We start from the raw sequence: 24,057 nt of genomic DNA, 5'->3' as shown, positions 1-24,057 counted from the left end.
GGAAATAAATAATAACTGTTTTTTCATGGTATAGACTCTATAATACTGAAAATGGGCCACTTTTCGAAAAGTCAAGAACTGTATAAAATTTAAAAGAATGGAGTAAAATGTCTTATGGATTAACTTAGAAGGAGTTCTATATAGAGTCAGGGCTTATTGTCATTAATCCCTACCTCGGGCTTACAAACATTTTGCATTTCTGAAGAGACCTTTTGTTTCTCAATCATCAGCAATGAGGTAATATCAAGCAGAATCTTTTCTTTCTCCTCACTTTTTAATGGTAAGGGACTGAATATAGAAAGACAGAGAAAGTGTAAATGTTAGCTTGAGAAAGCCATCTTCATTTAACCATTCCAATACTGATCATCGTTCCCACTTTCACCAGGTACATGTATATATTCTACTGAATTTTTACATTTAATTTCAACCATTTTCAGTTATTTCCTAGCCCCTCTATGGATTTCCCCTTTGTCATTTATTAGACACGGGTAAGAAAGACAACCTGCTTCTCAGCCACTTTAAATGCTGGTCTGTAACCAACCACTAGGAGATACACAAGACCAGCCTGGGTAGCTCACTGTTAGGTTGCAGGGTGACTGAATGCAATCTCCTAGGTTTGCTGGACCTGGGAGGAAATGAGGAACTTCAGTGGCATCAAAAAATGTAAGAATGGCAACCAATTAAAAGAAACTAGGCTGTTAATGACTTTTGTTTGAATCAAATTCAATTGGTACAATTCTAAAGGGGGTGCAGGAATGGAGAGACCTGAGGGTATATGTGCACAAATCTTTGAAGGTGGCAGGTCAGGTTGAGAAAGTGGTTAAAAAAGCATTTGGGATCCTGGCTTTATAAATAGAGGCATAGGGTACAAAAGTAAGGAAGTCATGTTCAACCTTTAGAAAGCACTGTTTCAGCCAGCATTTATTGCCCATTCCCAGTTGCTATTGAGAAGGTGGTGGTAGGTCTTCTTCATGAACCTCTGCAGTCCATGTGGTGAAGGTATTCCCACAATGTTGTTAGGTCGGGAGTTCCAGGATTTTGATCCAGCAACAATGAAGGAACGGCGATATATGTCAATAAATAAATATTAAAAACAAATGTAACAAAACTACTTTGTGTTCTGGCTCCAACCTAGCATGGTGGCAATATATAATTGATGTAGCCAGAACTACTGGACTGGATGAAGTTGGCCTGATCTACACCCAGGAGTCCATCCTATCCAACTCTGGAAATATGTGACCGGACTGCCAGGTGAATTTTCTAGTTCTCAAGTCTAGAATACAAAAACTGTTGCAGTGCACAAAAACATTCTGCATTAGGTCAATGAATTCCAGGAGCATAGAGCTTTACACAATGCTTGTCCTGTCCATCTATTGTGAACACTTATCAACCTTTTTGTATCCAATTCTTCATGTGTACCTGCTATACACAAAGAAGACAGCTTGAAATGCATTTCTCTTTCCTATACCATACATTATTCTATCACCTGAGGGAGCAGGCTTTTCAATATCAGGCTATAACCAGCTGCTAGAATGTGCAGTGATTGTCCTAGAAATGAGTGTGACTTTTCCCAGCATTTCTATTGGGGAGCATCTGGCCTGAGCTTAAAGAAAAGACCATATTGCTATCTTGCTGTGGGATGGTGCAGAGTGCATGCCAAACAACATGCCTCAGAGATGGGAGGGGAAAAAATAGTTACCAATAAACCATTGAAGTGGACTTTTATTGTGTGGGGGGAGGGGAGGCAGAGGGCGGCAGGGAGAGAGCTACAACAAGTCAATATATGATCAAGGAAAGAACAAGAGAAAGGGTCTTTTACCATGTTTCTGCCTTAGTTGCTTTATCTGTTTGTTCAGCGTTGTCATTTATATACAGGGTTTCCAGCTTTGTTTGTCCCTGTTGAGCACAAATAGAAAACATAACAAATACAATCAAGGCAAGTGAAGAAGAATCCTGGTCATTTAGAGGATCCTGTGTTTTTGAACTTCTTTCGGGACAGTGTTGTAGTTTTGGGAAATTTCTGAACAAGCTCAATTAGCTTCAGATTTGCCATATTGGAAGCTCTGAAAGTTTGCACTGGAGCAGATGTGATATTCACATGAATAACTCAATTATTGAAGATATTTCTAAAACACAGCAGTCCCAGTGGCAGACATGACAATGTTATGATGGCAAGTGTCACTTCATTCTACCAGGACAACCGATTCTCTTTAAAGAGGAATAAGAATATTGCATACAAAAAGGATGATACATAGAGACATAGAAAATTTACAGAACAGAAGGAGGCCATTCGGCCCATCGTGTCCGTGCCGATCGAAATAGAGCTACCCAGCCTAATCCCACTTTCCAGCACTTGGTCCGTAGCCTTGTAGGTTATGGCACTTCAAGTGCAGATCCAAGTACTTTTTAAATGTGATGAGGGTTTCTGCCTCTACCATACTTTCAAGCAGTGAGTTCCAGACCCCCACCAGCCTCTGGGTGAAAATTATTTTCCTCAGCTCCCCTCTAATCCTTCCATCAATCACTTTAAATCTATGCCCCCTAGTTATTGACCTCTCTGCTAAGGGAAATAGGTCCTTCCTGTCCACTCTATCTGGGCCCCTCATCATTTTATACACCTCAATTAAATCACCCCTCAGCCTCCTCTGTTCCAAAGAAAACAACCCCAGCCTATCCAATCTTTCCTCATAGCTAAAATTCTCCAGTCCTGGCAACATCCTCGTAAATCTCCTCTGCACCCTCTCAAGTGCAATCACATCTTTCCTGCAATGTGGTGACCAGAACTGTACGCAGTACTCAAGCTGTGGCCTAACTAGTGTTTTATACAGTTCTAGCATAACCTCAGCTAATAAAGGAAAGTATCCCGTATGCCTTCTTAACCAGCTTATCTACCTGTCCTGCTACCTTCAGGAATCTGTGCACATGCACTCCAAGGTCCCTCTCTTCCTCTACACCTCTCAGCACCCTCCCATTTATTGTGTATTCCCTTGCTTTGTTTGACCTCCCCAAATGCTTTCCTCCTCACCATCAATTTTGTATCATCTGCAAACTTCTTAATCATGCCCCCTACATTTAAGTCTAATACGTCCAAGCTGAGGAACTTTCAGATAGATTCAGTTGCGGCTCAATTTTCTAAACAAACATGGCGAATATACATCATACCAGATGCTACAATCCAGTGCAATGTACATTTTTTGTACATTTAAACAATGATTTTTAATTAAAAGTATGATTAAAATATATTACTGCAGACATAATTTGTAATACAATGATTTAATTGCATTGACCATTACTTTATCATAAAGCCAAACACATCATTACCCTTTGTTTTGTTTGCAACAAACTCAATAGAGGAAATATGGCAGTCCAGTGATTTATATTAAATAAACCATTGTGTTGTTTGTGTTGTGTTCATTATAGTGGTCATGTCATAAATGGTTTATTTTCCATGATTTTAACACAGATATTCTACTTAAACAACCCATTTGATTCATTTTTTTAAAAAAAGAGCTTAAATTAATTTCTGAGGCTTTCTGATAGCTCAGCCGGTTAAGGCAATGAGTAAATGAGTCACATTGAACAGTAAAGATCCAGGTTGGATTCCTGGCCCATGCTGAACTAGGTAATTCCAGCTGGGCCAACGGTAAGCGTAGGAACGGAACAATCAGCCAGGTATCCTGCTCCAGATTCCTAGCGAAAGTGCACATGATTCAGCAGTTATAATTTGTGGTCAAATAGCCCGCTGACACTCAAGGGGCAATTTTAACCTTGCCTGCTCGGCTGAAACTGAGTGGGTAGGCAGTTAAAATTTAAAAAAAGATGACCAGCCCAAGGAGGCTGGAGTATCCCTTGACCTGTTTGTAGTGCAAAGGTTACAAATGCATGTCTGCCTTTCTTTCTCAAACTCTCAATCCCACACGTTATGTTTCCACCCATCCCCTCTAAGTAATAATGCACATAGGTAATTTACTCCTGTCCTTGCAATTGCCTCGTGCTATTATATACAACTAAAAGATAAAACCATAAACCTATATGGTTTAAAAGTAGATGTCTGCACACTTGCTGAGTCTTGTATTTTGTGCTTTAAGTCCGTTGATTAGAGGTAGCTGAGAGCAGATTGGCATTCTGGGTAGAATTAGTTTCTGCAGTGACATCATGAAATTCCATTCCAGTCACATCACAAATTAGTGGAAGTGGGCTGCGTTATAAATTAATGCAGTATTTTATAAAAAGCATGACACACTGAAACAGCATGCAGGTTTTGCTATCAGAGAATAGGGGCCTTTTGTACAGTAGTTTGAGCTGAATTCTAACCCCACCCCCAAAGATGAGAGCACGGTATCAGGGTGCTACCCAGTCCCTCAGCTGCTGCTCTTGTGGTCTCACTGAGGGTATCTGGCCACCAGAGCCTCCTAGTTCAAATGGAAAAGTTATATTTGACATAGAAGCAAGGCACTAAACAACAAATCAATACATCTCACCATTTCTGATTCTGCAGGAATGTTTATCATTATGGGGGTCCGTGGTTTCATCCCCACTTCGCTCTCTGCTTTTGCTTTACAATCCCATTCGTCCCACAAAGTTTGCTTATATGATGCTGAGAAGGGTTGTAGATATGGCTGAGAAGGCTGTTGAAAACAGCAGACTTACAGATAATGAGTGTTGTGGCAGTTAAACATTTCATCTATACTAAAATCACACATTCTTATAAAGACTGCCATAACCTATATTTATTTATTTTTACTGCTAGAATGTAGGACATTCCCTGCCCACTCACCATGATTGGATGGTGCACATAGCCCTAGTAGGTATATAGTGAAGTGTACATTAGTGTAAAACCCTCCACTGAGGTTAGTTTGGCAGATTGGGTAGTCATTGTATTTAATACTCACTCAAACCTCCTAAAGAAAGCTGTAGCCTTTTTTTTGTCCCTCCCATTTTCTTCCTTCTTGTCCTGAAGGTGCACACATATTGGAGTACAGTTGAACCGAGATTTTCTAATTGGTGTTATTTTAAATAAATGGGTTACCATCACCACTAAAACAACCCTGTAAAACTCACCAATCCTGCATGTTGCATCTTTCGAAGTGAAACAACTACTGAGGCGATTTGGTAGACTGCAAAAATCAGGGCTATTAAACAGCAACTGGCAACAGGTTTCAAATTAGCAATATTCTTAAGTCATTGCCTAGATAACTCCAATTACAGGCAGCCAGATGTAACTGCTGATAAGTCCATCACTGGCCAGACTCTCAAATTAAGAACGATTACTTGAGTGTGGTATTGGAGGGTACCTCCTGCTTATGAAGCACACCCCAGCAAGGAGCTTTCACCATCAGAATAGAAGGATGTGAGGGGAGAAAAACTGGCCAAAGAAAGAGGAAGAAAAAGATTTAAAAGTAAGAGTCTTGAAGAGCAAACTCCAATGTAGCAGCAACAATTAAATCCACTGTAATTTTCAAATAGCTCAGAATATGTTATGTATATAGTATCTTTGAAACTTAAAAAAATGTTCTTGTGAAACATAAATTACTAATAAATTTTTTACATTCTGACCTTATTAAAATTTGAGTACATAATCTAAACTGATGCTACCTTCAACACTGAGGGCGTGCTGCATTGCTGGATGAGAGATTAAACCGAGACCCTATCTGTTCAGGTGGTTGCCAAAGATCCTATGGCATTATTCAAAGAAGGAGCAGGGGGTTCTGTCATTGTGTTCCCCCAACCAACACCACCCAAAAAAAATTGTATGTAAAACGGCTGACACATTTGACTACACAGTAAAAGTGACAATATGCAAAACCTTGCAATGTCCTTAGAGACATGATAAGGCATTATACAAATGCAAGTTCTTTCTAAAGGTTTAAAACCCTGACTATGCTCATCTAAATTTATTGCCAAACACATGTCATCCCCTTCCCCCCTCCCCCTTTCAATGAATCAATCCACTGATGTTATGGGTTGAAATTTTGTGTTATTAATAATTTGTATTATTTATCTAAAGCATATTATCTAATGGAATGCCTCACATATTAAATGGAGAGTGGTTTAATTTTGAACAATTTAGTTTTAACAAGGAATCGGTCAGCTGTCATAATTTGAAACGTATACTTTTAGCCTTTAAAGCCAATATGGCTTAAAGTAGATCAGGCTAAAAGCCACATTAGTTGGATTGAATTATGATGGTAGAATTGAAGCAGGTTGGATTACCCCCTCCCCCCTCCCCAACAGTTTTGTTTTGTTTTACTTTCCCACCTTTTTCCAAGATTTGACAGTTGCTGAGTGCTTATCGAGCTTCTTCTTAATCTTGGGCTTAGCATGTGCTTCTTCTGTACCTGAAACATAAACATACCGATGTTGGCTGGCGTGCATTCATCATTTGGTGGAAGTAGTCCCACGTATTAAGGCAGGGAAGAATATCAAAGTTAACAAAAGAGCAAAAAAATGTGAAATGATTACAAAACTTTGAGGCAGATTTGATGGAAAATTAGGAAGGCTCCCTTACAGGGTGTGCTCCTCTCTGCTTGATTTTCCTGTGTTTGCAACGCCAAGGAGAGCCAACATCTTCCGCTAAAAATATTAGGAGAACAAAACTTTAAACTGGCTCATTTTTCATTAAATGCGAGTGCTTATTTTGAAGGAGGCTGGACTCTGCTCAAAGTTATTATTATTTTTACTGGTCTTGGTCTCGCTGCTAAAATAAATTGTCCAAGTCTCCCCAACCAAATCTCCTTCCTTATTTTTGTCCAAACACAAACATCCCCTGATCAGCAGCCATTTGGGAATCAAATCACCTTATATCAGATGTGTCATTCAACACATTGCTGTCACTTTCGCCCTCCACTGTACTTATTTTACTAAAATCTCGCACTACAGTCACACGTGGTGTAAGTAAGTAACGGATTTCAGACACAATAGATTACCTAAAACCACAGCTGCTGATGGACTACATATTGCCCTGGCTCTTGAGGCTGTCATGATGTGGAGATGCCGGTGATGGACTGGGGTTGACAATTGTAAACAATTTTACAACACCAAGTTATAGTCCAGCAATTTTATTTTAAATTCACAAGCTTTCGGAGATTTTCTCCTTCCTCAGGTAAATTTCTTGAGGCTGTGATTATGTAGCTGCTGGAGCTTGGTACTGTGTTTTTAGTGAACCATTGCTCTCTATCATGTATTCTCCATGCAACATTGTCACAGGATTTTAAAAAATAATAAACTCAGGAAATAGCCAGAGTTATAAAAATATATAATTGGATTCCATATTGTAGCTAAAGAGAGCACTCAAGTCTTTCGAACCCTACTGTGTATTGATGATAGCTGGTAAGAATAAAACCCTTTGAAACTTTCAGTGGAAGCTGAAAGGGGAATGTTTTGTAACACTTTATTAAAGAAAGATTTTTGTTTTGTGTTTATGGCAAACAGACAGGTTTCATAAGCCGACCAACTCTCCTTCAAATCAAAATCTGCTCCTTTGTACATGTGTGGGCTAATAATTACATGCTAAATCTATTACTGGAGAATATATAGGGTGCCTACCACATTCTCTTGTCCCTTGTGATAAGTGGAAAATAACATCAAACCAATGTGTACAGGCTAACCTATTTGAGCAGATTTATTTACAGGTTGAATAGGGAATTGGTTAGGAGGTAGGAGACAGAGAGTAGGATAATGGGAATGTACTCCAATTGGCAGGATGTGAATAGTGGTGTTTCCCAGGGATCTGTACTGAGGCCTCAGCTTTTCACCATATTTATCAATGACTAAGATGAAGGAATAGAGAGCCGTATATCCGAGTTTGCTGACGACACTAAGTTAGGTTGCACAGTAAGTAGTGTAGGTGGGAGTAGAAAGTTCCAAAGGCACATTGATAGATTAAGTGAGTGGGTAAAACTGTGACAGATGGAGTTCAATGTGGGGATATGTGAGGTCATCCACTTTGGACCCAAGAAAGATAGATCAGAGTATTTTCTAAATGGTAAGAAGCTAGGAACTGTGAAGGAGCAGAGAGATTTAGGTGTTCATGTACAGAAATCACTAAAAGCTAGTGGGTAGGTACAAAAAATAATTAAAAAGGCTAATGGAATGTTAGCTTTTATCTCAAGGGGGCTGGAATACAAAGGGGTGGAAGTTATGCTAGAGTTGTATAAAGCTTTGGTTAGCCCGCATCTGGGCACCGCACCTCAGGAAGGACATATTGGCTTTGGAGCGGGTGCAGCGCAGATTCACCAGAATGATACCGGGGTTAAAAGGGTTAAATTATGAGGACAGATTGCGTAGACTAGACTTGTATTCCCTTAAGTATAGAAGATTAAGGGGCGATCTAATTGAGATGATTAAAGGATTTGATAAGGTAGATACAGAGAAACTATTTCCTCTGGTGGGAGAGTCCAGAATAAGGGGGCATAACCTTAAAATTAGAGCTATGCCATTCAGGGGTGATGTCAGGAAGCACTTCTTCTCACAAAGGGTAATGGAAATCTGGAACTCTCTCCCTCAAAAAACTGTTGAGGCTAGGTCAATTGAAAAAGTCAAAACTGAGATGGATAGATTTTTGTTAGGTAAGGGTATTAAGGGATATGGAGCAAAGGCAGGTAAATTGAGGTACAGGTCAGCCATGATCTAATTGAATGGCGGAACAGGCTCGAGAGGCTGAATGGCCTACTCCTGTTCCTATGTATTATACATTGAAGCAGTAAGACAGCAAGATACTGAGACAGCACAAATTAAAAACAATACAATTAGCATAATTCCACAAGGTGTTAATATACCCTTTTTCAAAACGTGCTTCTCACAGAGTGAACAACAGGACTTTTGGATGCAATCAGGTTTAGTAGACTATTAAGCTGCAATGTTGTACTTAAATAAAGCAAATTCTAGTTCATTCATGGAGTTCAGGTATCTTTCCAGAACTAAAAACTACAGACGAATCCCACAGTTATCACAGTTTTAAGGGCCTCTTGAGACAGTGCTAACAATCGCTCATGATCAAAGATACAATAAGTAGGGACAATTACATTGAATGCTAATGAACCTTACCACACCTCGCCTGAAGATGTTATGCTGATAGAAAAGCAGCATGAGAAAATTGAACTTGCTTCACAATAACAATTTTGTGTGTAAAAACTGAAGAGATTTTCAGTTTATCTAAAGAAATTTATTATTAAGGTTTTAATAAGATTTTAATCACTTCACCATTGGCAGCCGTGCCTTCAGCTGCCTAGGCCCTCAGCTGCCTAAGCCCTAACCTCTCCGCCTCTTTACGTCTCTCTCCTCCTTTAAGACGCTACTTAAAACCTCTCTCTTTCTGTCCTAATATCTCCTTATGTGGCTCATATCAAATTTTGTTTGATAACACTCCTGTGAAGCACCTTTGGGTGTTTCACTATGTTAAAGGAGCTATATAAATGCAAGTTGTTGTTGTTAATTAGTCCATTAATGAGGACTTTTCTTATTCAATTTATGATTCATATTGCATTCGCTAATACTTGTCAAATGTTTTATGATTTGTATCCTTATTTAGTTATAAATAAATGTATTAGTTATTATGGTCAGTTTAATATCCACCAATCCAAGCCACCTTTCAAACATAAGTATGCACAAGACTACATTTGATGCAGTAAACTGATTACTGCAAGTAAGGTAATTGTCAACCCTCATTCAATGAATCTCTGTAAAAGGAAGATTATCAACAAAAATTTAGCTTCCAGATCACAGGAGGAAGGTCTGCTTGCAGAAACTGCTATGAACCTGTTGAGAGAGAAAACGGTTCTGTAAAAAACAGAAATTAGAGCACTGACCCAGTTGAAACAATACAATTCAGGTCAGCCTGAGCTTATTCTCATCCTTAAGGATTTAAGTGAAAAACAGCAAATCAAATCCATATGTGTGCATCCCACTAGAAGCAAATTTCTTGCAATGTCCAGATACATGCAAATTGTGACCAACTTCTAAATGTATCCCTTACAGTACACAATAGGTGAAGGCTGATCATAGAAACTACAGCACAGAAGGAGTTCATTCAGCCCATCACTCCTGTGCTAGATCTTTTAACTAGAACTATCCATCTCATCCCATTTTCCTGTCCTTTGCTTGTTTCCTTTTATATTCTCCTTTAAGAACCAGGAACTCCATTGCCAGGTATAAGATGAGTGCAGAATCATAGAATATTATGGCACAGGAGGCCATTTGGCTCGTCTTGCCTATGCCGGCTCTTTGAGAGACCTGTCCAATTTAGTCCCGCATCCCAGCTTTTCCCGCAAAACCCTGCAAATTAGTCCTCTTCAAGTACATGTCCAATTGCCTTTTGAAAGTTCCTATGGAATCTGCTTCCACCACTCTTCCAGGTAGTGCATTCCAGATCTTACCAACCCTCTGTGCGAAATAATTTCTCTTCATGTGTTTACCGACCCACTTGTCAGAGGGAATAGTTTCTCCCTACTTGCTCTATCAAAACCTCTCATAATTTTGAATACCTCTTTAGGTCTCCCATTAACCTTCTCTGCTCTAAGAAGAACAATCCCAGCTTCTCCGATCTCTCCACATAACTGAAATCCCTCATCCCTGGTATCATCCTGGTAAACCTCCTCTGTACCCTCTCCAAGACCTTGACATTCTTCCTAAAGTGTGATGCCCAGAATTGTATACAATACTCCAGCTGGGTATTTTCACCTTTGATTTTTTTTCTCCCTTTCCATAACTACTTTAAATCTAATTATATTATGATCACGATTACCCAGATGTTCTCCCACTAAAACATACTCTACTTACCCTTACTTTATTCCCCAGAACAAAATCCAGCACTGCTTCCTTCCTCGTTGGGCTAAAAACATACTGATTCTTCACCCATTGAAGTCCCCTACTATTACAGCTCTATTATGTTTACATTTCTCTGAAACTTGCCTACAGATTTACTCCTCTATCTCCTTCTCACTATTTGGGGGTCTATAGTAAACACCCAGCAATTTAACAGCTATTTTTCTGGTCGTAACTCTAACCAAATAGATTCAGTCTTTGAACCCTCTAGTATATCGTCCCTCTTTAGGACTGTAATATTATCCTTGATCAGTACTGCCACCTCCCTTCTCTTTTTTCCTCCCTATCTCTCCTGAATACACTTAGCCAGGAATGTTTAGTTCCCATTCCTGCCCATGTTTAAGCCAGCTCTCCGTTATAGCCATTATATCATAACCCCATGTGGCAATTTGTGCCTGCAGTTCATCAACCTTATTTGTAACACTCCTCACATTAACACACATGCATTCCAATACCATACTAGTCGGCTTTGCTGCTTTCCTCCATCCAATCCCTGCTCTTGCTACTCTAGTCTTTATCTGTGTTTTTTATTTGTTCATGGGATGTGGGCATCGCTGGCAAGGCCAGTATTTATTGCCCATCCCTAATTGCCCTCGAGAAGGTGGTGGTGAGCCGCCTTCTTGAACTGCTGCAGTCCATGTGGTGAAGGTTCTCCCATAGTGCTGTTAGGTAGGGAGTTCCAGGATTTTGACCCAGCGACAATGAAGGAACGGCGATATATTTCCAAGTCGGGATGGTGTGTGACTTGGAGGGGAACGTGCAGGTGGTGTTGTTCCCATGTGCCTGCTGCCCTTGTCCTTCTAGGTGGTAGAGGTCACGGGTTTGGGAGGTGCTGTCGAAGAAGCCTTGGCGAGTTGCCGCAGTGTATCCTGTGGATGGTACACACTGCAGCCATGGTGTGCCGGTGGTGAAGGGAGTGAATGTTTAGGGTGGTGGATGGAGTGCCAATCAAGCGGGCTGCTTTGTCCTGGATGGTGTTGAGCTTCTTGAGTGTTGTTGGAGCTGCACTCATCCAAGCAAGTGGAGAGTATTCCATCACACTCCTGACTTGTGCCTTGTAGATGGTGGAAAGGCTTTGGGGAGTCAGGAGGTGAGTCACTCGCCGCAGAATACCCAGCCTCTGTCCTGCTCTTGTAGCCACAGTATTTATGTGGCTGGTTCAGTTAAGTTTCTGGTCAATGGTGACCCCCAGAATGTTGATGGTGGAGGATTCGGCGATGGTAATGCCGTTGAATGTCATGGGGAGGTGGTTAGACTCTCTCTTGTTGGAGATGGTCATTGCCTGGCACTTGTCTGGCGCAAATGTTACTTGCCACTTATCAGCCCAAGCCTGGATGTTGTCCAGGTCTTGCTGCATGTGGGCTCGGACTGCTTCATTATCTGAGGGGTTGCGAATGGAACTGAACACTGTGCAATCATCAGCAAACATCCCCATTTCTGACCTTATGATGGAGGGAAGGTCATTGATGAAGAAGCCGAAGATGGTTGGGCCTGAGGAACTCCTGCAGCATTGCTATTTGCCCCTCTCAGTAATCTATGCATCTTGTCTCTCCTCTTTGCTGCTATATCATGGTTCCCCTCCCCCTACCAAATTAGTTTAAACCCTCTCCCACAGCATTCGAATAGGACATCATATTTCTACTGGGAACATTGATGAGTCAAGCATTTGCTGCAAGGCTGAGCCTCATAGATTGGCATTTACAGTAGTGACAACGCTGCTATTCAAGTCCTGTGGGTTATAATTAATTGAAAACTGTAATGGTAAATATTAAAGTAGAATCAGGCAGCTGCACGGAATTACAAAACATTTCTTTCCTCATTGTCTGAATAATGTAAACAAACTAATCTTGTTATATTTTTGACATCATTGCAGAAATGCTACAGAGGTTCTACAAAAAAAAAGGCTATCATCAATTGTACCTTCACAACTGGAGTTCAAGTCATCATCAGCTTCGTCCCCAGGCACCCAGAAAGTGAATCTGCAGAAAGAAGTACCATCATTTTCACCTGAACTCAGCACACTTCAATCCATAAAAAGCATGTGTGCGAAGCAACCTGAATCATCACATCTAAGAGACTGGATCCAACATTCAACCAAGTATGGCATCAGGGAGCCATAACAAAACTGAGGTCAATAAAGCAGTGCATGCCAGCCTACAGCAGGAGTTGGACAACATCCGGGTTTGGATTGGCAAGTGACAGGTAATATTCGCATCACATAAAGGCCAGGTAGTGATCACCTCGAACAAGAGTAAGCACAGCCATCTTGGCCTGTCCTTCAATAGCACCAGCATTGCTGACTTTCCCAGGAGGGGTGACCAAAAGCTTGGTCAAAGAAATGGGCTTTAAGGAGGGTCTTAAAGGAAAGGTAGGTGGAGGGGTTTAGGGAAGGAATTCCACAATGTGGAGCCTAAGTGACTGAATGTGCAGCTGCCAATGGTGGAGCAAAGGGGGCAGGGATATTCAAGAGGCCATAGTTCGGGGGAGAGTAGGTTGTAGGATTGGAGAAGATTACAGAGATAGGGAGGGGGCAAGGCCATTAAGGAATTTAAAAACAAGTGTGAGAATTTAAAATTTAAGGCATTAGGGGTTGGGAGCCAATGTAGGTGAGCAAGGATCGGTGTAATGGATGAATAGGATATAGGAAAGGATATTGGCAGCAGAGTTTTGGATGAGCTGAAGTTTACAGAAGGTAATGGTTAGAAAGCCAGCTAGGAGAGCATTTGAATAGTTGAGTTGACAAAGGCACGGTTGAGGGTTTCAGTGGCAGGTGGACTGAGGTAGGGGTGGAAACAGGCAATTTAGAGATGGAAGTAGGCATCAGTAGGTAGTAGAGAGTACTGGGTTGGAAGCTCAGTTCAGGCTCAAAGAGGATGTCGAGGTTTCAAATAGTCTGGTTCAGCCTGAGGAAGTGGCCAAGGAGAGGGATGGAGTCATTAGCATGGGTGCAGAGACTGTGGAGGAGGCAGAAGACAATAGCTTCAATCATCCCAATATTTAGATGGAGGAAATTGTGGCTCATCCAAGACTGGATATCAGACAAGCAGTCTGTTAGCACAGTGGCAATGGAGGGGTCGAGAGATGGTCCTGGATATCATCTACGTGCAAGTGAAAGCTGAGCCTGTGTCTGCAGATGATAATGCCTAAGGGCAGCATGTAGATGAGGAAGAGGAGGGGGACAAGGCCTAACATTTTTATATGAACATATGTTTGAGCTCAATTGTTTATAAAAATCATTTGAAGAAAGGCTAGAGAACAAATTTGATAAGCTTTATCCAGGTAACGTTTATCGGAAGTGTTTTTTTTAGTTCAGAGAAGACAGATAAAAAATGTAAACCTTCTAATTACTAACACCTGTGAGACAGAGAGCGAGAGATAGAAAGAGAGAGAGAGAAAAAAAGAGAAACAGAGCGAGGCAGCCAGACAGATTTTCAATCATCCTAATTTTACTATTTTTAAAAAAAAAACGTGCAAGTTGAATTTTGATAGCAAACTATACCTCCTAGAGGGAACCAGAAAGGAAGGGAGGCTACAATGGCAATAGGTTGACAGTGATGGTGAAGAGTGTATGGAGGGTTAAGGATGAGGTCAATGACAGCACAGCAAGGGGGAAGGAAGGATACAGGTGTTAAGTACGTGGATCAAAGCAGCAGCGATAAGAGTGAGGAGGGGGAATGAGGGTAAGGTAAGAAGGGAGAGTAGGGGACATAATAAGAGCAAAGGGACAGGGGAAAGCGTGAATGATGGGGATAAGCGGTTTGTAAGGAGCCGTGGAGAATGTAGTCTGGAGCCCTTGGCATCTCCTTTCCCTGAACTTCCCACCTGAAAGGGAAGAAAGAGGAGGAAGCAGAAGAGGAGAGAGAGAGAGATGCAAAAAGTTATGGAGAGAGAGAGAGAGGGGCAGAAACAAAAAGAGAAAGGTAGAGAAATAGAAGGTGAAAATGGGCCGTGTAGCACCCGTTTTGTAGACAGTACGGACAACTAAGTCCCGAAAATGGCGTCCGAGATGTGTGCGCACGCTTCTGACGGGAAGTGCGGAGGACACCATCTTGCTAAAGGTGTTTACGTGTGCGCACCTAACGACCGCCGGCAGCATGTAGAGTAGGGCGATGAACACACGAATCAGTGTGCAACGCTGCTTTGATGCAACTGGTGAAATTTTGGAACTCCACACTCCAACCAACGCACCATCTTAACCTCGCACAGCTGAACATGTCTTAAACGGCAGGAAGGACCCCCCCAACAATACTATTTAAAGGGAGCATGAAGTACTCAGTTGGTGGATTATTAATTCTGGCTGCTGGTGAAATTGTACATGTTTTTGGACGTTTCCTACACTTGGCTAAAGTTTCAATATTCTACAGAGAGTGGTCTGGCTGGTCATGGAGTACTTTTAGTGGCATTTAAAATATAGTGCTGAAAATAGTTGCTTCCAGACATGGGTGGCCTGCCAGGGCTTCCTTTGGGAATTGAACATGACCGGGAGAATGAAGAGAGGCCACGCAGAGCAGGACAAGCTACCAGAAGAGGGAGGAAGAGGAGTAGAAGCAGGGCACTCAGCAGGAGGCCATATCCGTGGAGGGACTTCAGGGACCAATTCTCTTACCTCAACTTCAGCGACGACCAGTGTATCAGACGTCTGCGGTTCACTAAAGAGGTCGTGACTGAAATTTGTCAACTGCTGCAGCCACAACTGCAGCCACAAAGCAGGGCAAGGACAGCATTGCCTGTGGCCGTCAGGGTATCCGTGTCGCTTAATTTTTACGGCTCTGGCTCCTTTCAGGCTGCAGCTGGAGATATAAGCAACATCTTGCAGTTTGCAGTGCACTGCTGTATAAGGGAGATCACTGAGGCTCTGTATGCAATGAGAAACAGATTCATCTCATTCCCTCTTGCCAGAGACAAGCAGCAGCAGTGAGCACGAGGGATTGCTCACATTGCAGGCTCCCCCATGGTGCAGGGTGCCATTGACTGCACGCATATTGCCATGTGTGCTCCACGTCTGAACTCGGCCATATTCACGAACAGAAAGGGATTCCACTCCCTCACTGTGCAATTGGTGTGCGACCACAGGCAGCGCATCATGCAGGATAATGCCCGCTATCCTGGCAGCTGTATTGATTCCTTCATCCTGCACTAGTTCTCTGTTCAACTCTATTTCAACCAGCACGGTTAGTCAAAGGCTGGCTACTGGGCAACAAGGGTTATCCCCTCATGACATGGCTCATGGCTCCGGTCAGGAACACACGCACATGTGCACAGCAGGCCTACAGTAAGAGCCAGGCTGCCACATGCAACATCATAGAGTACACCATAGGCATCCTCAAGCAACACTTCCGCTTTGGAGGAGTCCTGCAGTACTCAGCTGAGCGGGTATCATGATTTGACATTGTATGCTGCGTGCGGCACAGCCTGGCCATTATGAGGGAACAGCCCTTGCCACCGCCTATCAGGCAAGAACCTGAGCAAAAGGAAGAGGCAGAAGAAGAGGAGGAAGAGGTGGAGGAGGAGGAGGAAGTGCAGCAGGAAGTGGAGGAAGAGGCAGGGAGGCTACAAGGTAGACAGGCCCTGTCTGCCAGGGCTCTGCATGATCTGATTATTAATGAGCGATACCAGTAACCTCAATGACACCTCCCCGTTCACCAATAGTGCCACACTCCTTATCTTTCCTCTCATATGACCATCGCATTGACCTCCTTATGATTACACAATGGTTCCTCCCTCAGCTCATCGCAGAAATAAAAACCACTAAATGCAAATTCAAATCCACATTTATAAATTAACACATGAAGTTATGCAAACAAATGAGACTGTTCAACCTTGTGCATTCCCTTAGCGCCTGTTGTTCGTGTGCCTTTACCTTTCCTAGTGCTCCTACGAAGTACATTCCCAGTGGCTGGAGCATGGGTGGTGGAATGCTGCTGACCCTCAATTGAGGAGCGTGCAGATGGCCGTGGAGGACGACCTCAAGCAACTCTGGACCGAGAAGGCCCGACTTCAGACTGCACCATCTCGGCCTGGGCTGCAGCAATCTGGCCTGGCTGGCTGACAGGCAACAGCAAGGACACTGCCGGAGTGGCAGCGGTTGGAGCAGGAATGCTGTCACCCTGAGAGAGTATAGCAGGTTTGACTTCTATGGTGCCACTGCCACTCTCCCAGGGCAGTGCCTCAGCAATCCTGGTGATCTGTTGGAGAATAGATTGCTGGACTGCTGTAAGCCTCTGGAAGCCCCTTTCAACAGTGGTACCCAGAATCACGATAGCAGCAGTCTGAGCTCCAAATACAGCAGTTAGACCTTTGATGGCAGATGTTTGTGCTGCAATGGAAGCTGTGACATCGGTCATCAGATGCTGCATCATAGTGGGTTCCACAGGTGCGCCGATGGAGGTGACCACCCGTTCCAAGTGGGAAATGATGGGCTCGAAGCTCTGTGCAAAGCCCTGTGCTAAGTTGGAGCTGGACTCCTCCATGTTTCTTGACATTGTGCGCAGGATTTCTGGCAGGCTTTCCAGTGCACCAAGTATTTGGTTGTGTATGCCCATCGGTCTTCTTCTGTAGCCTGGCTCATCGAAGTCATCATCTGACTCCTCTGCAGCAGAACTAACGTGCGACCTCGCCCACCAGCGAGCTGGCACCTGCGGTATCCACTCCCCCCGCCCTGGCCCCTGTGCACTTGTGCCCGGTGTCTCACCACGTGCTGATCCCTCCTCTATCTTAGCCTCTAAAGTACATGGTGTCAGTCTCTGAGCTGCTGGTTGCGATTGTAAGATCAAGTGACGGTGTCTCTTCATGATCACTGTCTTCCTCCCCTGCCTCCTCTGACTGGGCAGGTTCCAGATCTTGGGTATCTGAAATGAGAAAGGGACATGGGTTGCGTTGTGATGAGGGGAGAGGGGAAAGTAAGACATACGTGCGTGCTTACGCCATCTGCAGCATGCGAGTCAGAAAAGATTGTGGGATGAGGGAGAAGTGGGAGGAGGAGGATTAGGTATGCAGAGAACCTCATCATTGATCTCTCCAGCACCGCCAGTGGCCATGGCCTCAGCGATGGCCCTTCCAATGGTAGCCAGCACTGTCTCCTCCATGGGGGTCCTTCTCCAGTTCTTTCCTGCTGCCTGCTTTGTGCGCCACTTTCTTCTGCAAGAAAGAAAGGAAGTGTGTCAGTGAGTGTCCTGCAAGATGTTTGGGTGATGTGGCTGTCATGGTTGAATAGCTGCCAGTGTGTGTGACCTGTGAGTTGTGAGTGTGTGGCTTGCAACAGTGATAATGTGTGAGGGTGAGAGGAAACATCTGATTCGAATGTTTGAGTACTGATTGAAATAATTTGTTGGTAGGTGGGTGATGGGGGTGTAGAGCATTGAGCAGTGGATGAGGCTAGTGTTGCAGTTGGTATGATATGCCACTTGAAACTTGAACTCACTCACCTTGACAACTCGAGTTAAATCATTGAACTTCTTCCTGCACTGCATCCATGTTCTTGGCGCTATGCTCCTGGCATTTACCTCGTCCGCTATTTCCTCCCACTGCCTCTTTAGCATATGCCTGGAGGGCCTCTTGCCTCCCTGCGGATACAGGATGCCCCTCCTTCTCTCCATCTCTTGCACCAAGGCCTCTAGTGCATCATCAGAGAACCTTGGTGCACGCTCTCTCACAGACGCAGCCATTCTTCAACGTATCACAGCCCAGAAATCACTTCTCAAATGACTCCCACCACTTCTTGCAGCAACAGTGCACCTCCCCTTTAAGAGATGCAGGCTGCCTTTAAGCAGTGCCAGCCACTTGCGATATCGAGGCCCCCTGCTGATGCGTGCAGCCAATCAACAGTGCAGGTAGCGCTGGCTACACGCAGCAATCATTTAAAACAGCAGGCAGCATGAATGTTACCTCCTGCTTGCATCGCAACAAACAGGCGCGGGTTAATCGCGTACCGTTTTTGGGGGTTATCCAATTTAACTCCCATAGTAACATGAAGACAACAGAGACAGATGAGAGAGATCATATTCTCTCATTTACTTAATGCAAAACCACAGAGCTGCCTTAGTAGTATAATACATACTGAATGTGCAGTCTATATAATGTAAACTGTTAATGCTACTCTACGATGAGCACAACATTGTCCTACATTGTTTGGATAAATGTGCAGTGATGGCTTCAACATGCTTAGCTATAAATGAGAAATCTTCTAGTTGTGGTGAAACTGCAAACAGTAACAATACAAGTAATACATGAATGAGAAGTTAAAAAAATAATCAGAGGACAAGTCACCCTGAGGGCCTAGTATGAATTACAGTGGCACTGTCACTGATCGACCTTCTTGGTTGTCAAACAATGTGCGACATGGGGAGATTGGAGTAAGGAAGAGAGAAGAAAGCTACCAAGGGCAAAATTTGGTTGACCAGAAATTGTGAAAATATTTGAAGCACTTTTTTTATTAATATTTCTTTACACTGCAAAAAATTATAAAAAATGTTAGTCAGATTTACCGGTTTCCTATTGAGTGTTGTGGTTTCCAGCAGCCTAGAGCTTCGTCCCATTTCAGCTGACGCAGATCCGCATAGATGTAATGTTTGTCATTGTTAAATTCTCGATGGATGACCGTGGCACCATCTTCAGCTGTTTCAATAGAATTTTCCATAAATACAACTTTAATTAAATGTATAAAAGAATGAATTTACATTTACATAGCACCTTTCACAGCCATATGTCCCAAAGAATGAGTTACTTTTGAAGTATTGTCACTCTTGTTTTTTAGGCAAATACGTCAGCAATATGCACATAGCAAGGTCTTCGAAACAACAATGCAATGAAAACCAGTTAATCGGTTTCAGGAATGTTGGTTTACAACCATATTTAATAAAATATATAATAAGGTGGGTGGGTTCCTCAGACAGAAAGATCTGGGTCACCACTTTTCCGCTATTGCAAATGTGAGGTTGTTGATGGAGGAGGCAAGTACTATGATAAGCACTTGCCTAGGGATCATAAAACCATATAGTATTGAATGAACAAGGTCATTCTACTCTTTCCCTGTTCCTGCCACAGGTCATTATTATTTGTTTTATCATGGGGTGTACTTGCAGCCTTGTAAGGGAGACAAGTGTCAAATCTTCAAGATAAAACTTCATAAATATCCCCTCTTCTTTCCCCCTTCTCTATACCATTTATGAGATGTGTAATCAGCAGGAGACTAGATCAGACCCCTATGAACTCAACAGACAAAGCTTCATCCATTTACCATCACATTACATTTCCTAATGTATTTCCTAATTAGTTTGAAGAAAAGCAGCGGAATTCTCCTTGGTGTCCTGGCCAATATTTATCCCTCAACCAACATCACTATAACAGTTTATCTGGTCATTATCAGATTGCTGTTTGTGGGACCTTGCTGTGCTCAAATTGGCTGCCGTGTTTCCTACATTATAAACAGTGACTACACTTCAAAAGTACTTAGCTAGATGTAAAATGCTTTGGGACGTCCTGAGGTCGTGAAAGGTACTATATAAATGCAAGTCTTTCTTCTTTCTTTCTAATGTGAAGCTAGTTTTCAGTCCATCTAGCTAAGTTGCCAGCGAGTGTTAATTATCTCTAAATCTTGCAAATTATCCTTTTTCTCTGGTAAATTTCTTATGGGATATGTCTCATTCCTACCTGACTGCTCTTACAATAAGGTGGGTGGGTTCATTTGACACAAAGATCTGGGTTACCCATCTTCCGCTATTGCAAATGTGAAGTTATTGATGGAGAATGTAAGTATTATGGGTAACTACTTGCCTAGGGAACATAAAAACATAAGGGGAGTGATTTTAAACCCCAAGAACGGGTGGGTTTGGCAGTGGGTGGGAGTTGAAAACAGTTGTTTTTTTTGGCTCGCAACCGCAAAATTTTCGGACTTTGCATTCCCAGTGGGAAGCCTGTACTTTTCCGCCCCAACGTTAAACCCAGAAATAAAGCCGGGTTGCGGTCGCGACCCAAAAAACAACTATTTTCAACTCCCACCCGCCCCCAACCCACCCGTTGTTGGGGTTTAAAATCACCCCCAAGGTGTTTTGTTAGGGGAGGGGAGAGGATAGGATTTTAAAGTTTTACAAACTTTAAAGTTTAGAGAGGGCTTTAATACTCCTTATTATTGTCACATGAGTTGCATCTTGCCTGTCCTTCCAGATATGACTTAGCTGCTATCTTAGCAGATGAAGTATTAAATTCTCTCGGCTGCTTGTGCCCCAAGTACTGCTTTCAAGAGTGAGTAATTGAGCTGCTGAATATACTTGTCTCAGTGACTCCATGCAAAGCCAAAACAGAAATTAGAATGTGTTGCCAAATTTCCTATTGGCAGCTTTATGAACATAAATTTTGCTGCTTCAATTCAATGCAGCTAGATATAAGTGTTCTATTGCTGTAAAACACTGAATGCAGATTAGTAGCAGTAACATTGCTAATAATTCCAGTGTTATCATAGAGTATCTATAATTGAAATACACTCAATATGTCAACTAGAAGTGTCAACTTGGCTCAATGGTAGAACTATCGCCAGTGAGTCAGAGAGCACATAATCTAGGCTGATACTTTAGTATAATAATTATGGAGTGCTGCATTGCCAATGGTGCCTTCTTTTAGACGAGACGGTAAACAGATACTCCGTCTCAGTTCAGTTGGAATAAAAGATCCCATGGCTCCATTCGAGGAAGAGCAGGGGAGGTCTCCTGGTGTCCTGGCCAACATTTATCCCTCAATCAACATGACCAAAGCAGATTCAGTGGTCACTACCTCACTGCTATTTGTGGTCCTTGCTGTCACATTTGCCTACATCACATCAGTGACTTCACTTCAAAAGCAATTCATTGATTGTGACAACCCAATGATGTGCAAAAATGCTATATAAGAGCAAGTTCTGTTTTTCTTCTCGAATAATCCTATTAAATAAGAGTGGAATTTGCCCTCTCCTGGCTTATTTGTACATACTGATTAGTTTATTCACCTAGTTTTTTGTAGATAAATACATTTGTTGACAAATGTTGACTATCTTTGAGTTAGCACCCAGTTCTGAAATTTTCAACATCAATTGCATACGTGATGCACAAAGTTAGCAGTGCCAAATTCTGTGGAAAGGAAATTGGCGTGAGCCTTAAATGGGATCAGTTGTTTCTATGAGGACCTGTATCATAGAATCTTACAGCACAGGAGGAGGCCATTCGGCCCATCTTGCCTGTGCTGGCTCTTTGAAAGAGCTATCCAGTTAATCCCACTTCCCCACTCTCTCCCCATGGTCCTGCAAATTTTTCCTTTTCAAGTATATATCCAATTTCCTTTTGAAAGTTATTATTGAATCTGTTTCCACTACCCTTTCACGCAGTGCATTCCAGATCATAACAACTTGCTGTGTGAAAAAATTCTCCTCATCTCCCATCTGGTTCTTATGCCAATTATCTTAAACTAGATTATCTTAAATCATGGAAACAGGAATGAAATTTTTTCATGAATGACGATTTAAAATTTCCTGCCACGGAACTAAATGAGGCAGTTTTATGCTGTGAACTAGTGCTCATTAGATTAAGACTGTCCAAAATCATTTCCTTGCAGCCAGCATAGACAGAAAACATTTATCCCAATAGCCTGGGCTGATTCAAATGTGGATCCCGGAGGTGAAAAGATAATATAATGCAACTCAGTTCCAAATACCGAGCCTCCAGTAAGGCTAAGACCACTGTATTCAATCCAATTCTAGTTTTATACTGATCTTAGTAAAGATCTAATTTAATTACTTACCTATAACAATATCAATTTGGATCTCTGCAACTAGTGGATCTGGAAGACTGACAATATGTCCCATAACCTGTGGCCCAGTAAGAACATAATCTCCTAGAGCTTTGAGATTGTTAAAAAGAAAATAAATAAATAAAATAAAAGCCATTTCATTACAGACAATTGTCTTACAAATACAGTTTAACAGATTGCAAAGCCAAAGATAGATTCTGATTAAAATGAATACCAACTAAAATTTTTATTTTGGCTTCCTTTCATTTACTTGTCTTATTTGGACAAATGTTTTGTAATTTTTTTAAATTCCCATGAAGAGAATTCTAGTTACCAACTGGTTGGGGGTGGGGTTGAGCTTGATGATGTCAGTACGAAGACGCTTTATGCAAGGGCCCAGAACCCCTTGCAGACACTAGAGGCGGATTTTGCCCTGAGCAGCGATCAAACTCGCCCGCCGCTCGTTAGATTTGGACTTTCCCATAGACTTTTCACGGGCTTTTGCACTGCAAGTTCCTCTTATCGGGCCTTCAATCCAGCGTGACGCCCTCTCCTGGGCATCTGGGACCTGTGTGAACGGGGCAAGCTGCTGTGTATCCCTTTAACCAATCAGATTGAGCATGTAAATAAGCAGCGCAGACACAGTACCAGGAAGTATAAGTTAGAATAGTAAATTCAATGTCAAATCAGTTACAGAAAGCAAAATAAATAAAGGATAAGTAATATTGAATTAGAAGACAGAGATAAAAAAGACAGAAAGAAAAAAAAGCAAAAAAAAAATTTTTTTAAATGTCCAACAACAATTAAAATCGGAAGGAATGAGACTTCACACTTGTAAAAGTTAATTTTTAGTGCCAGAGAGGTTGTTTTGTAGTCACTAAGACTTACCACGCTGATAGAATTTTGCTTACACTTAAAAAGCCTGACGTACCTTTTTAAGAACTTAAGAAGAACATAAGGAGCAGGAGTAGGCCATACAGCCCCTCAAGCCTGTTCTGCCATTCAATAAGATCATGGCTGATCTTCGACCTCAACTCCACTTTCCTGCCTGATCCCCATATCCCTCGATTCCCCTAGAGTCCAAAAATCTATTGATCTCAGCCTTGAATGTACTCATGACTGAACAGCCACAGCCCTCTGGGATAGAGAATCCCAAAGATTCACAGCCTTTTGAGTGAAGAAATTTCTCCTCTTCGCAGTCCTAAATGGCTGACCCCTTATTCTGCGACTATGCCCCCTAGTTCTAGACTCTGCAGCCAGGGAAAACAACCTTTCAGCATTTATCCTGTCAAGCCCTCTCAGAATCTTGTATGTTTCAATGAGATCACCTCTCATTCTTCTAAACTCCAGAGGGTATAAGCCCATTCTACTCACTCTCTCCTCATAGGAGAACCCTCTCATCCCAGGAATCAATTTAGTGAACCTTCTTTTTACCGTCTCTAATGCAGGTATATCCTTCCTTAGGTAAGAAGACCAAAACTCCAG

At 42.3% G+C, this 24,057-nt stretch overlaps 1 protein-coding gene across 1 annotated transcript in view; it reads right to left on the bottom strand.

The window, feature by feature from the left end:
* The window catches only part of LOC137324987 (uncharacterized), a 73,697-nt gene that overhangs the window by 43,310 nt on the left and 6,330 nt on the right, over positions 1 to 24,057 (bottom strand). The window contains exons 4-9 of the mRNA XM_067989686.1: positions 22,585 to 22,683; positions 19,305 to 19,434; positions 12,742 to 12,800; positions 6,259 to 6,338; positions 4,482 to 4,628; positions 1,820 to 1,896 (exon numbers count right to left, since the gene is read on the bottom strand). Of these exons, the coding sequence (XP_067845787.1) occupies positions 1,820 to 1,896; positions 4,482 to 4,628; positions 6,259 to 6,338; positions 12,742 to 12,800; positions 19,305 to 19,434; positions 22,585 to 22,648 (557 nt within the window). The 5' untranslated portion in view covers positions 22,649 to 22,683. The remainder of the gene's footprint in view (positions 1 to 1,819; positions 1,897 to 4,481; positions 4,629 to 6,258; positions 6,339 to 12,741; positions 12,801 to 19,304; positions 19,435 to 22,584; positions 22,684 to 24,057) is intronic.

Source organism: Heptranchias perlo, chromosome 9 (genome assembly GCF_035084215.1).
Source record: "Heptranchias perlo isolate sHepPer1 chromosome 9, sHepPer1.hap1, whole genome shotgun sequence".
NCBI classification, from domain to species: domain Eukaryota; kingdom Metazoa; phylum Chordata; class Chondrichthyes; order Hexanchiformes; family Hexanchidae; genus Heptranchias; species Heptranchias perlo.
This window is presented reverse-complemented; position numbering and strand designations above follow the sequence as displayed.